This window comes from Hypanus sabinus, chromosome 2 (genome assembly GCF_030144855.1).
Source record: "Hypanus sabinus isolate sHypSab1 chromosome 2, sHypSab1.hap1, whole genome shotgun sequence".
NCBI classification, from domain to species: Eukaryota; Metazoa; Chordata; class Chondrichthyes; order Myliobatiformes; family Dasyatidae; genus Hypanus; species Hypanus sabinus.
Window position 1 is genome coordinate 43,755,388 of NC_082707.1, and position 14,869 is coordinate 43,770,256.

General features: G+C 38.3%; 1 protein-coding gene across 1 annotated transcript in view; it reads left to right on the forward strand.

Annotated features, from left to right (window-relative positions):
* psmd2 (proteasome 26S subunit ubiquitin receptor, non-ATPase 2) overlaps positions 1–14,869 on the forward strand; it is a 78,841-nt gene that overhangs the window by 41,748 nt on the left and 22,224 nt on the right. The window contains exons 9-14 of the mRNA XM_059945080.1: positions 818–964; positions 1,042–1,148; positions 5,176–5,303; positions 9,045–9,132; positions 9,541–9,703; positions 13,145–13,246. Coding sequence (XP_059801063.1) covers positions 818–964; positions 1,042–1,148; positions 5,176–5,303; positions 9,045–9,132; positions 9,541–9,703; positions 13,145–13,246 — 735 coding nt within the window. The remainder of the gene's footprint in view (positions 1–817; positions 965–1,041; positions 1,149–5,175; positions 5,304–9,044; positions 9,133–9,540; positions 9,704–13,144; positions 13,247–14,869) is intronic.

Genomic DNA, 14,869 nt, shown 5'->3' on the forward strand with positions numbered 1-14,869 from the left:
CACTACTGATTGAATGCTCTCAATGGCATGCATCTCAAATAGCCTCTGACAACCAACTCCTGCCTTCATATTTGACTTAGCTACTAAGCTTGGTGCTTTCTGCTGACAGAAGAAGGGACAAAGGCGGTTACTGGTGCCTTAAAACCAGTCGCTTCAGACACATGGGTCTTGCCAGCTATAGTTGGCAGCTCATCTAGGAGACAGAAAACTCTGATCTCAAACCCCTGCTGCCTTACAGCTATACTCATGGGAGGGCTTTGGGAGTAAGCCCCAAGGGAAATTCTGGAGCTTGAGCCCCTAAAGCAATTCTTCTGGCAACTGGCACCACTGACGTCAAACTGTAATAAGTTGGCCATTCCTCTGAATTCATCAGTTGTGTGGAGATGGGGAATTTGCTGCATGGGTAACAGCTTGCTCTCCATATCAGTCCTGGCTTGCATATCATGTAGACACTTAGGCTGCAATGTTCGTGGTCAACACCTGACCAACAGAGGACCTGAATGTTCCCATTTTGCAGTAAAAGTTGAAATTGGGACCAATGACAAATTGAAGATGCCACTAAAGCATAATATAATATTTACATATGAAAGGTGTCCATTTGAGCAAGGTGAAAATCCCCGCTTGTAGAGAAAATATAGAGGGAAGTAACAACGGGAAAATACTAGAATATTTGAGTGTTATTAGTTACAAAATATTAATGCATTTAGTGATATTTAATGCAAAAATGTTGAGATGAGCTTAAAAAGAAAAATTGTTCTTGGAACTAAATTATACATTTAATTATACTGCTTCAATTTTTTTTTTGTTTAATTTGCAGGTTTTGGAAGCACTGGCTCCCAGATAGATTCTGCTCGAATGAATCTAGCTTCTTCATTTGTTAATGGTTTTGTGAATGCTGCATTTGGTCAAGATAAACTACTGACAGAAGATGGCAATAAATGGCTTTATAAAAACAAAGACCATGGTGAGTATATCCAAAGAGGTGTTGAAATGCAATAGATGATCTGAGCTTTTTCATTGATCTTTCATGTCTGTTGCCAGGCATGCTAAGTGCTGCAGCTTCATTGGGAATGATACTACTTTGGGATGTTGATGGGGGACTGACACAGATTGACAAGTATTTGTATTCATCCGAGGATTATATTAAGGTGAGTCAATCGAAGTATATGCTTAAACATATTTTATTCAGTATAGAGTAGAAGTGACTGCCTTGGATACCATGTCATGGCTATGTAAGTGAAGACATTGAGGGTTGGGGGGTAGGAGAGCCTTCACTCCGAGTACCACCTATCAAATTCAATAAACTGTGCAGGCAGTTGCTAGTTCTCAAATATGAATTTACTTCATGTTGCCTTCCCCCAGTAAATATTTTGAAGAGGTATTGTTGATGCCATGGTTACCATATAAATTTATTTATTTATTGATTGATTGATTGATTGCTGCTAATTGAATTGATTCCCCAGAAACCTGGTAACATTCCTAGTGTCCAGTCTCTCAATTTTGAACTGGATAGAACAATTGGTATGTTTCAGTATATACCTTATTATGTAATCACAGAAGTACCTTAAAGATTCATGCCTTGTAAACACTTCATGGTCTGTAACTGATGTAAAGGTTGCTAAGTTTTTTTGCCAGTTAATTTTGTGATTAGAAGCTATTTGCTTGCACATAACTTGAAATCAATGAATCAGATGAATATGTCTTACTGTTTTTCAAAAGTAAGCACTTTAATTTAAAATTTGAATACTATTTCTCTCAGCCTCTTATGACTGGCCCAACAAATGCATTTGCTACTACAGTACTGTACAAAAGTCTTTAGGCACATGTAAAAAAAATCAGTAACACAAAGATGCTTTCAAAAATAATAAAGTTTCTGAATATCAAAAAATTTACTTTCAAGAGCAGTAAACAGTGAGAAAAAATAAATCAATATTTGGTGTGATCACCGTTTGCTTTTAAAACTGCATCAGTTCTCTTAGATACACAGTCGTGCAGTTTTATAAGAAAATTGGCTGGTAAGTTGTTGCAAGCATCTTTGCTTGCTTCTGTCCCTCTGGCTAATCCCACACAACCTCGATAATGTTCAGATCAGGGCTCTGTGGAGGCCACACCATTTGTTGCAGAACTCCCTGTTCTTCTTTTCACTGAAGATATTTCTTTATGACCTTGGCCGTGTGTTTGGGGCTGTTGTCCTGCTGCAGTATGACGTTGAGACCGATCAGGCGCCTCTCTGGTGGTATTGTGTGATGGATGAGAATCTACTTGTACTTCTCAGCGTTGAGGATTCCATTAATTCTGACCAGATTACCAACTCAGATGGCAGAAATGCAGCCCCAGACCTGTAGTGAACCTCCACTGTGCTTCAGTATTGATGGCAGACACTCACCCATATAGTGCTGTCCAGCTCTTCAACAGGCAAGCTGCCTCCTGTTTGAGTTGCTTTTTGGCAGCAATTCTTCCATGAAGACCATTTCTGATAAGACTTTTCTGGTGTAGAGGGGTGTACTTGGATTCTGTTGGTTTCATTGAGTTCAGAGCTGCTGCTACTTCTGATCTAGAAGGGACATCAGTTTGATGTATCTCTCATCTGCTGCACTCTGTTTCTGTGGTGTTTCTGGCCCTCATTGTTGCCTGTTTCTTTATGCTTCTTCAGAAGAGTTTGGATGGCACATCTTGAAACTCCTGTCTGCTGTGAAATTTCTGCTTGGGAGATGATGCAGGATGACCACCCTGTGTCTTGTGGCTGAGCTCACTCTTGCCATGTGTAAGAATAGATGATTTGAAGTTTAAACTGTCACATCTGCCATACCCTCACCTTTTAGTTTGGTTGCCCTTTGCTCAGTTTGATTGCTTCTATGCCTGTTTCATTTCTTAATCAGTTTAGTTTATTCAGCTCATTATGTTATTGGTCATTAACACTCCTTCGTTATGTTTGTTTAATCATGTACTAGGGTATATATCTACAAAGTAATCAAATTGTTATTTGGAAAAGTGGTCTGTTACTTAATATGTTACTTTCTTTAAATACAAAAATTTCACTTAACATTTATTTTTTTGGAAAAGGACTGTTTTGGAAAATGTAGAATTTGCTCTTTTCTACTGACAGACGAATGCAGAACACACAAAAAAAATCTAAAACAAAATTTAAATAAAAATCCAAGATGCCTAAGACTTTTGCTCAGTACTGGATATATTTTATTTGAGTATTTGGAGGAGGAGGATGTTATTGGATAAATTTTGGTGAGTTTGTGCGTTAGAAGGTATTATCGCTTACAAAATTTTAACAGTATAGTAGTTAAGACTTCCTTTAAAATAAATGGAATGTTAGCATGCTACTGCAGAGTAATAGGTCTGTAGATTTTTTTTATTGGCATTTTGGATCAAGCTTCATTTCAGATAATTTTTGTCTGGAGTTCTCTGACACCTGACATAATGTTTTAAGACATATTTTAAGCCATATATTTATATAAAGACATATATTTAAAGCATCTGTCCAATGTAATAAATGGTTATCAGTTGGAATATTTTGTCTGTAATCTGCTGAGATGATCATTTTACAAAAGAAAGGAAAAAAGCTATGCATGTTGTGTACCACTTATCCAAAAGTCCAAAATCTGAAAGACTCCAAAAAATTTTTTTGAGCACTGATAGGACGTCACAAATGGAAAATTCCATAAGGTACTGGGATGGTTTCCGGGCAATACGTAGGTCTCTGTGCACTGCAGGCAGTTCTGAGAAGTGACTTTACATATGTTAATGAAATACAGAAAAACACCGCATAAAGTGAAAAGTGAGATCTCAATTTTATATTGAAAGAGTGGATGCTTTAGCATTGCAGTGAACATATGCCACTTTACAGAATGCTGATGATGAAACAAAGATCTATCATGAACAGGCAATTGAAGGTAACTGAATATTCAGCAAGTTGGTTGCAGAAATTTAAGAGAAGGCTCAGCATTAAATTTTTAAAGATTTGTGGTGATAAAGCATCTGCTGATCACAAAGCAGCAGAAAAAATTAATTGTTTGCCAAGATCATTGCTGATGAAAATCTTAACACCAGAACAAATCTACAATACTGATTGTTTTTATACCTTGTATAAAGCCTTTAAAAGTTAGACAGTTGTAGCGTACTGTAACCTTTTAATTAAAAAAACACATTGTAGGTGGAGGCTGGAAGTCTGTTGTTTGGCGATCCCAAGCTACCAAATTATATACAGTGGCATGCAAAAATTTGGGCACCCCTGGTCAAATTTCTGTTACTGTGTATAACTAGTTAAGTGAGTAGATGAACTAATCTCCAAAAGTTGTAAAGATGAAACATTTTTTCAACATTGTAAGCAAGATTAATGTATTATTTTTGTTTTGTACAATTTTAGAGTGGGAGGGGAAAAGAAAAGAGCACCATGCTTGGGCACCCCAAGAGATTTGAGCTCTCAGATTAACTTTTACTAAGGTTAATTAGCTTATTAGGGCTATGGCTTGTTCACAGTCATCATTAGGAAAGGCCAGGTGATGCAAATTTCAAAGCTTTATAAATACCCTGACACCTCAAACCTTGTCCCAACAATCAGCAGCCATGAAAGTTTTGCCATGGCCCTCACAGTCACCTGGCCTAACATCGTCGGAGATCTGTGATAGACCTCAGAAGAGCAGTGCATGCAAGACATCCCAAGAATCTCACAGAACTAGAAGCCTTCTGCAAGGAAGAATGGGCGAAAATCCCCGGAACAAGAATTGAAAGAATCTTAGCTGGCTACAGAAAGCGTTTATAAGCTGTGTTACTAAGTACTGACCATGCAGTGTGCCCAAACTTTTGCTTCGGGCCCTTTTCCTTTTTTGTTATTTCGAAACTGTAAAAGATGGGGGGAGAAAGTAATCTTCCTTTAAATATTAAAAAAATGTGTCATCTTTAACTTTATGCCTTTTGGAAATCAGTTCATCTTTTACTCGCTTAGCTATTCACAGTAACAGAAATTTTGACCAGGGTGCCCAAACTTTTGCATGCCACTGTATTCCAAAATACTTCCAGCCCCAAGCATTTCAGATAGGGCTACTCAACCTGTACTTCTGTCACATTTTCAAGCAGAATAAACTGAAGAGTCCTGACTGAGTGTTTTTACAATGTATCCATCTGATCAAACTACTTGTCATCAATTTGCATTTCTTTCCCTAGTCTGGTGCCTTGCTAGCATGTGGTATTGTAAATTCTGGTGTCCGGAATGAGTGTGATCCAGCTCTTGCTCTTCTGTCAGATTATGTCCTGCATAGCAGTAATACAATGAGAATTGGAGCCATCTTTGGGTAAGTGTTGTATTTATTAGGGGACAGAAAATAATTCTCAACTGCCACTAGTTAATGCACTGCATGCCTGATTTTTCTTCTGTTTACCCAAAAATGCTGAATTTGGAGTTGTCCTAATACCATTTTCAGCATTCTATAAATTTAGTCTGCTCCACCATTTCATGATAACTGATCCATTTTTCCTCTCCTGCCTTTCCCTGTAGCCCTTCTTGGACTCCTCAGCTGCCTGTGGCAAAGAATTCCACAGATTTACCACTCTCTGGCTAAAGAAATTCCTTCTCGTCGCCATTCTAAAAGGATGCCCCTCCTATTTTGAGGCTGTGCCCTTTGGTCTTAGACACTTCCACCACAGCAAACATCCTTCCAACATCATCTCTATCAAGACCTTTCACCATTCGATAGGTTTCAGTTAGGTCACCCCTCATTCTTCTAAATTCCAATGAATACAGGCTAGAGCTAACAATGCGCCAAGTGAGGCCTCACCAGTGTTTTATGAAGTCTCAACATTACATCCTTACTGGTTGAAATCAGTGCTAACATTGCATTTGTCTTCCTCACCACAGACTCACCTGCAAATTAACCTTTAAGGAATCCTACACGGATCCCTTTGCACATCAGATTTTTTGTATTTTCTCTCCATTTAGAAAATAGTCAACCCTTTCATTTCTTCTAAAGTACATGACCCATACACTTACTGACACTGTATTCCAACTACAACTACTTTTCCCATTCTTCTAATCTGTAATAAAGTCCTTCTGTAGCCTTCCCATTTTTTTCACAGCTTATCTTTGTATCATCTACAAACTTTGTAACAAAGCCATCAATTCTATCATTCAAATTATTGACATACAATGTGAAGAATTGGTCCCAACATAAACCCCTGTGGAACACCATTAGACACTGGCAGCCAACCAGAAAAGGCTCCCTTTATTCCAGTTTTTTGCCTCCTGCCAATCATCCATGCTAGAATCTTTCCTGTAATACCATGACCTCAAAGCTTGTTAAGCAGCTTCATGTGGCACCATGTCAGAGGCCATCTGAAAATCCAAGTACACAACATCAACTGATTCTCCTTTGACTATCCTGCTTTTTATTTCTTCAAAGAGTTTCCCACGGATTTGTCAGGCAAGATTCCCTCTTGAGGAAACCAGGCTGACTATGGCCTATTTTATCATGTGCCTCCAAGTACCCCAAAACCATGTCCTTAACAGTTAATTCATCCTAATCACCGAGGTCAGACTAACTGGCCTATAATTTCCTTTCTTCTGTCTCTCTCACTCCTTGAAGAGTGGGTGCCATTTGCAATTTTCCAGTCATCGAAACTATTCCAGAATCTAGTGATTCTTGAAAGATCATTACTTTCAGTTTCCTAAGAACCTTCTCTCTAGTACTGGTAATTTCACACCATGGACACTGACACCTAGAACTTCCACCATACTGCTAGTATCTTATTCACCATACTTATTCAGTTCATCTGCCATTTCCTTCTCCCCTGTTACTACCTCTCCAGTATTGTTTTTTAGCAGTCCAATATCCACTCTTGCCTCTCTTTTACACTTCATATACCTGAAGAACTTTTGTTATCCTGTTTAATATTATTGGCTAGCTTACTTTCGTATTCCATCTTTACATTAATGACTTTTTAGTTGCCTTCTGTTGGTATTTAAAAGCATCCCAGTCCCCTAACTTCCCACTAATTTTTGCTGTATTATATGGTTGATATATTTTGAACTGTGGCAGAGAAATAAAAATTATTTCTTTTGATCAAGCTCTATTTGTATGCACTTCCTTTACAAAGACAGCATTTTAGAAAAATAACACTTCATAATTAAATCATTTATTGAATGTATTTTCTGGTAATCCAATTGGTATCAACCAAATGGAATATCTGAGTGACAGTAAAATAACTGAAGTCATAAATAAAGCATCTAAAATTAAACAGCCACATATGTGCATGACTGGCCTTAGCAAATTGAAATTTCCCTGAAACTGGAATGACTCAGATTTTTGTAGTGTTTTAACATTGCCTTACTATAATTAACATAGTATTTTTGAGAGATTTTTTTAATGAAATAATTTAGTTCTGCAAATAAAACTGTATCCCCTCCTATCTCTATTTTTGTCATGTTCCCTCAATTTTTACATAACTGAACTTTGGTTTTTATTAATTTTATAATGTTGTTCCTATGTTTTCCCTCTCTTGTGTTCAGTTTCCATTATAGAGATGTGACCTACGTTCTTAAAGTATTTATTGGAGAAAATGGCTTGTTTACCATACAGATTTTTTTTAATTTTTGGAGCAAAGTCAATCTTTGATTTCTTCACATGTGCCAATAATTGTTGTGCAAAGTTATTAGCGGTGATGAATTCCTAATGGGTACAACCATTTCTGCAAGCCCAAGCAGAAAATATTTCAGTCGTTGCAAGCTCCTTGTTAATGCTCAGCTTGCATCCTCTACATTTGAAGGCTATTGTGTAAGGCTATGTCAGGTTTACTGTAGTTCCCAAGTATCATGCTATTCTGGCTTTATTTGGAAATTCCAATGCTGCCATTGCTGTATACAATTTGTGGGTGGTGTTGAACCCTGCCAGTGGTAGTTTAATGTTCTGAGATGACCACAGTGTATCGTCTCTGATATAACACACTGTATGCTATCTGTGCCATTTGTTCAGAAGCTGCATTTCCTCGATAATATCTGTGAAGGTGGCTTGTGAAACTTTATACACGTTTTATCTTGGCTTTGGGGCAAAGTTGTCCTTAGCAGAAAACACTAGAGCCACTCAGCAGCATAGGCTAGTACTGTGGAAGAAGAAGCAATTAACATTTCAGGTTGAGAGACCTTTATCAGAAAAGGGAAAAGGCAAGTTAATTTAAGTAGCAGAGAAGGGGATGGGTGATGATTGGAGGAACAAAGGGAATATTTCTGAGACCAATACTTTCTTTGTATAGTTTGGCCTCCTAGGCATGTCCTACCTTTAATCTGATTTAAACTGCTCCACAAGTGCCACATTTTCACCCTTTCACAGATATTCCCTTTGTTCAACCCATCCTCCTATCCCACCTTCTCTGCTACCTAAACTAACTTTTTTTCCTTTTTACTAAATTTAGTGAAGGGTCCTGATTCTGAAATGTTAACTAGTTCTCTTTCCATACTAACAATAGTGTTTTCAGTATTTTCTGCTTTTACTTAAGACTTTCAGCATCCTTTTTTAAATATATTTATTGACTTTGGTACCTCAACTCTCACATGCTTGACACTGCCTAGTGTTGTGATTGGGTAAAGCTCTTTGTGTAAAGCCCTCACCAAGCAGGTAAGGGGCCATTATTCCTGTTGCTAGTTGTCAAACGAAGGTGTGGCGGAGACGGAAAAAGTCATAAGTAACACCAACCATCCCATTCAGAAAGACTTGGCAAAACCATCACAGAAGTGTTTAAACCCTCTTGGTCCTGAGAAAAGTAGCTACCATCTGCAGGTTGCACCCAAAACTCAAATAAGTACTTCAGCTACCATGAAGCTCCGTAATGTGGAGCCCATTTGGTCACTGCCAATACACTGCTCTCAACAGAATCCACCAAGGACTATTTGGTGACTCTGCACGATTGGAATGTGCTTCATGAGTTGAAGTACCGAAATGTGCTGAACTGCTGAATACGTAATGGTTAAGGTTTAGCCTTTCAGAAGAGTTACCATTTGTGTAAGTTTCATCATTGTATAATTTCTTCAACTTTATGGCTTGCAGGCTTGGGCTTGCTTATGCAGGATCCAATCGGGAAGATGTATTGGCTCTTCTGCTTCCTGTGATTCAAGATTCTAAATCTAGCATGGAGGTATGGTAAAAGCAACTCCCAATATTGAAAACCTGAGATATTATTTAGTTTTAATGTGACTGACTAAATGTATTTGAAATAATGCTGCATTGGACTGGGCTGGTTGATCCATACAGCAATAATTTAAATACTCTCTCATTGCTATTTTGGTTTGACCTAGTAATCAGAAGCATGTTTATTGAATATTAGTATTAGATAGATGGCAGAGTGATTTTGATTTTGCCATTACTAAAGGAGGAAATTCAAAGGCTTACAGCAGATGGCAGTCGTGGGTTTTAATAATGTGTTGAAGCTTAACATGTATTATTGATTTCCTGCCCTCTTCCAGTTTAAAGATTAAAGTAAATTATTGAAACTTTAATATTTTGATCAGTTGTCTCATTATTTGATCTTAATTATAATCTCTAGGTAATAGGTGTGACGGCTTTGGCATGTGGAATGATTGCAGTGGGCTCTTGCAATAAGGCTGTCAATACCAGCATCAAGGAAGCTATAACAAAAAAATCTGAGCAAGAGTTGAAAGACACTTATGCAAGGTGGCTGCCATTAGGCCTAGGTCTCAACCATTTAGGTAAGAATATCTATTGTGGCAAAGCAAGTACTAATTGAACGTTACTATTTCATAACATTTTGGATTTCACAAAAAAAGTCCTTTCAATGTTGCATTTGCAGATAATAATGTTGCAGAGTAATTGATTTATAAATTCTAGTGAATTTTACTAACTCAAGCCATTATAACATAAAAATCATCAATGTTTTTGATCAGTGCTCTGTTTAATTAGTTGATCTAACCTAGAATAATTCTTTCCATTTTTCAAGGGTGAAATTCATATTCAGTTCTTGATTTTATCCATTAAGCATTCTTGAGTTCTCAAGTTTTATATGTTGTATGCTTCTTATGGCTTGTTGGAAACTGTTTCTGAAGAGTTCACGAGTTAGCAAGGTTTTGGTGTATTTTAATAGTTTTTCTGCCTTGAGCTACTAACTTGGAGAGAAAGCAAAAGGGGAAATTTGCACTTCTACTATAAATTTCATTTGTTTTGAAAGTATTGAACTTTATTACCTTTAAGCTGAAAGGCTGTTTTAAACCTGCAGATTCTTCAGATAGTAATGCAAGATTTTGAGGAAGTGAGGGAGGAGCATTTTGAACAATGAAATATTTTGTTGCAAAGGTACAGAAAATTGTCGATTTAAAGGTTGCATTTAGTTTGTGCTTTTCTTGGGATGTTTTGAAATATTGCCAAAGTGGTGAATTTTCAGCCAGTTGGGAAAAGGGTAATAAGTAATGTTATAGCAGATAAAAACAGATTTCAGTAAAGTTAAATTTAAGAATACAGATTGAGATCCAGCATTACACACATAGCTACTTAGAGGAAAATGGGTAGGTAGTAGTTGAGATCTAGAAATTACATTTCACAGCACAAGGGTGTTTGTATTAGAGGATAGAACATTAATTGGTGTAGAGTAATTTTGCAGAAGAAAATTAGACTAAAATGTGTAGTTGCAAATTAACATGTTGCAATGATTTTTAGTATTTTAGAATTAAATTCTATATCGCTCTTGTCCTTACCTACCACTCCGTCAGCCTGTGCATCCAACACATTATCCTCTGTAGCTTCCGCCTTCTCCAAAGGGACCCTCCACTAAACATACCTTTTCATCCACTACCCCCCCCCCACAGGGATCACTCATTCCGCAGTTCCTTTGTCTGTTCATCCCTCCCCACTAATCACTAGTCACCCTCCAGCTACTTATCCTTGCGAGTAATCGAAGAGCTACACCTACCCATGCACCTCTGCCCTCGCATCCATTCAGAGCTCCAAACAGTCCTTCCAGTTGAGGCAAAACATCACTAGCGAATCCGGTGGGGCTGTCTATAGTGTCTGGTGCTCCCAATGCAGCCTCCTCTACCATTAGTGAGACCTGTTGTAAATTAGTGGGCCGCTTCGTGGAGTGCCTCTGCACAATTCGCCACAAGCAGGACTTCCCGGCAGCCAAACTTTAATTCTGATTCCCACTCCTGTTCTGACATGTTGCTCCATGGCCTCCTCTTGTGCCAAGATGAGGCCATTCTCAGGATGAAGGAGCAGCATCTTGTATTCCGTCTGGGTATCCCCCAACCTGACAGTACGAATTTGAATTTCTCCTTCACGTGACCGAAATTTCTCCTCTCCTCCCCTCCTCTATTTCCTACTCTGACCTTTTTAGCTGCTACTCACCTGCCTATTACTTCCCCCAGATCCCTTCCTCCTTCCCTTTTTCCTATTGTCCACTCTCCTTTCCAATCAGATTCTTTATTCTCCAGCCTTTGCCCTGTCTACCCACCTGGCTTTACCTATTACTTTCCAGCTACCCTCTTTCCTCATCCCCCCACCTTGTAATTCAGGCATCTTCCCCCCCCCCGCTTCCCTCTCAGTCGTGAAGCAGGATCTCAGCCCGAAACATGGACTGGTTATTCTTTTCTATTGATGTTGCCTGACCTGCTGAGTTCCTCAACCATTTTGTATGTGTTACTTTGGATTTCCAGCATCTGCAGATTTTCTCGTGTTTGTGATTCTACACATAGTTAAAATTATATAGTTGATTACAGAAAATCTTTGATCGGGAAATGGTAATGATGGATAGTTTAATCCAATGGATGTAAAGTACATCAAACTCAATAGTTCACTAAGGAGATGGATAAAGAAATCTTAACAGTTGGGGATGCTACCTGAGACAAGAATGGAAACCCTCGAACAAGTTTTGATAAGCAATAAAATATTTTATTTCAGTGATATTTTCCTGCAATAACCTAATATCCTTTGATTCCATTTATCAAATTTCTTTTTCAGTCTCTGAATTGAATTTACTCAGTGTTTACATGTAGCCCATTTAGATGGAGAACACCAATGATTCACAGCTCTGAGTGAATTTTTTTTTCATCTATCTTAAACGGTTGTCCTTAAAGACTGTGTGTGAACCCTTGTTCAAGATCCACAAGAATTTTGCAGACCTTAAATAAGGTGTCCTTTCATTTCTTTAATTCTTAATTCATGGACAGGCCTGTTCTGCTAATCTTGCCTTGTATTTCAACTTACAATCCCAAGAATAAATCTGATTTTTTTACTGTACTCCTGTAAGAATATATTCTTCTGTAGTTATGGGTTCAGAGTCAACATACAAATATTCTAGGTACTTCAACTTCAAGATGAGTGACCCTACTTTTTCCACATTATATTCCATCTGCATGTTCTCGTCCATTTTCCTAACTTATGTACTCCTGATAACTCTTGTCATCCTCCTCAGACCCCACACCATTACCCATCCTTGAACCAAACAGCTGGTAACATAACACAGAACCCTGTTGTAGATTCCTCTTCCAAAGAAATAATAACTTTGCACTGGTCAGGATCTCAGCCTGAAAATTACCTGCTTATCCTATTTTCTGTTTTCTGTATAAAGAAGAATGCAAAAATACAATGATTCTATTAGAGCAACATAGATTATGGGATTACAGAATAAAGATGCACAGTTACCAAAGTTACATAAGATGAATGCAATCAGACTTCCTCGTATTTGAGTGTAGAATGAGAGATCATAAGTGCAATTAAACTTGAGACCTTTATAACATTGGGAGGAAATGTCTTTCAGAGTTGTGTTCTTCGTTCCAGGATTAAGGATCAAAGTTGGGACAAAGCAGTAACTGATTGCATAAGAGAAGGAAATGGTGGGGAGGGTTTACTTAAAAAGGTACAGAATGGATGTACTACTTTTCATTGAGGGTCACTGTGGTGTGGACCAGTTGAGTCAAATGCTTTTATGCTGTAACTTGTGTATATTCCTGCATTTCTAAAAATTTTCATTGAGGGTTAATGAAAATACTTGCCAAATACACAAAATTATCTTTACCCTTTAAAAATATGATCACACAGTGTTACTCATTAGTGGCTTTTTTTTATACACAGACAGAAATGGTCAACACAAAGCCGTCTCTTTGATGAAAGAATTGATGTTATGTGTTTCTAATTTGCAGGAAAAGGAGAGGCCATTGAGGCAATTTTGGCTGATCTAGAAGTGGTTTCTGAGCCTTTCCGTAGCTTTGCCAATACTTTGATTGATGTCTGTGCCTATGCAGGTTAGTCGGGGTACAAATCTAACCAACTTAATTGCCTTCTTCTACTACCCATAGTGCTTTCCCCTTAGATTCCTTCATCATCTCTCCTGCCTATCCCCTCCCTGCTTTCCCTCTCCCACCCCTTGATCTTTCTTCTGATTGGTTTTTCACCTGGCACGTTCCACCCTCCCCCCCCACCTTCTTTATAGGGCCCCTGCCCCCTCCTCCTTTAGTCCTGACAAAGGGTCTCAGCCCGAAACGTTGACTGCTCCTTTCAACACATACTGCCTGACCTGCTGAGTTCATCCAACCTTTTTGTACATCTTGATTTGACCACAGCTTCTGCAGTGTACTTTGTGTTTGCAACCAATTTAATTACCTGACAATCTTTCTGACTGGAATCAGATCTTGGGAAACATATTTTCATTTACGCTTTTTAACAGAATATAGTTTCATTATCTGAAAATAGAAATCACACTGTCATACTAAGTTTTTCCAATTCCAATTTTGTTTTTTGATCTATCTTTGCATTATATAATGGAGGTTTCCTTAACAACTTGGCTCATTTTAAAGGCTAGTCTATTTAGATGCATACTTGCCATATTTACTCAAACCCTATCATCATTGTGTTTTTATCTTGATGGTATCAAGGCACCAGGTTGGATTATCTTTCATGAGGCTGACCTATTTATAATTTCAACTATCCTTCCTGGATTGCAACTTCTTCCTTGTGCAAGAAGCATAACATCCATTTTAGTAGAAAGAAAGATTGTAATCCAAAGTTCAAAGTAAATTTATTATCAAAATACATACACATCACCATATACAACCCTGGGATACATTTTCTTGTGGTGATTCACAGTAAATCCAAGAAACACAAAAGAGTCAATGAAAGACCGCACCCAGAAGGCTAGACAAACAACTAATGTGCAGAAGACAACAAACTGTAAATACGAAAGAGAAAAATATAAAAATAAATAATGAAGCAATAAATATCAAGAACTAGAGATGAAGAGTCCTTGAAAGTGAGTCCGTAGGTTGTGGGAACATTAAAATGATGGGACAAGTGAAGTTAACCCTCTGTTTCAAGAGCATGGTGGTTGAGGGGTAATAACTGTTCCCAAACCTGGTGGTGAGGGTCCTGAGGCTTCTGTGCCACCTTTCTGATGGCAGCAGCATGAAGAGTGAGTGAGGGTGGTGGGGCTCCTTCAAGGTGCGTGCTGCTCTCCTGTAACAATGCTGTGTAGATGTGCTTAGTAGTGCGGAGCTTTACCTGTGATGGACTGGGCTATATCCACTACTTTTTGTAGGCTTTTCCATTCAAGGGCATAGGTGTTTCCGTACCAGGCTGTAATGCAATCAGTCAATAATCTCTCTGCCACACATCTACAAAAGTTTGTCAAAGTTATAAATGTTATGCCGAGTCTTCGCAAATTCCCAAGGAAGTTGAGGCACTGTTTTGCTGGCTTCATAATTGCACTTGAGTGCTGGATCAGGACAGGTCCTCTGAAATGATAACATTGAGAATTTGAAGTTGCTGAACCACTTCAACTCTGATATCCCAATGAGGACTGGTTCATAGACCTCTGGATTCCTCCTCCTGAAGTCAATAATTAGCTCCTTCGGCTTGCTGACATTGAGTGA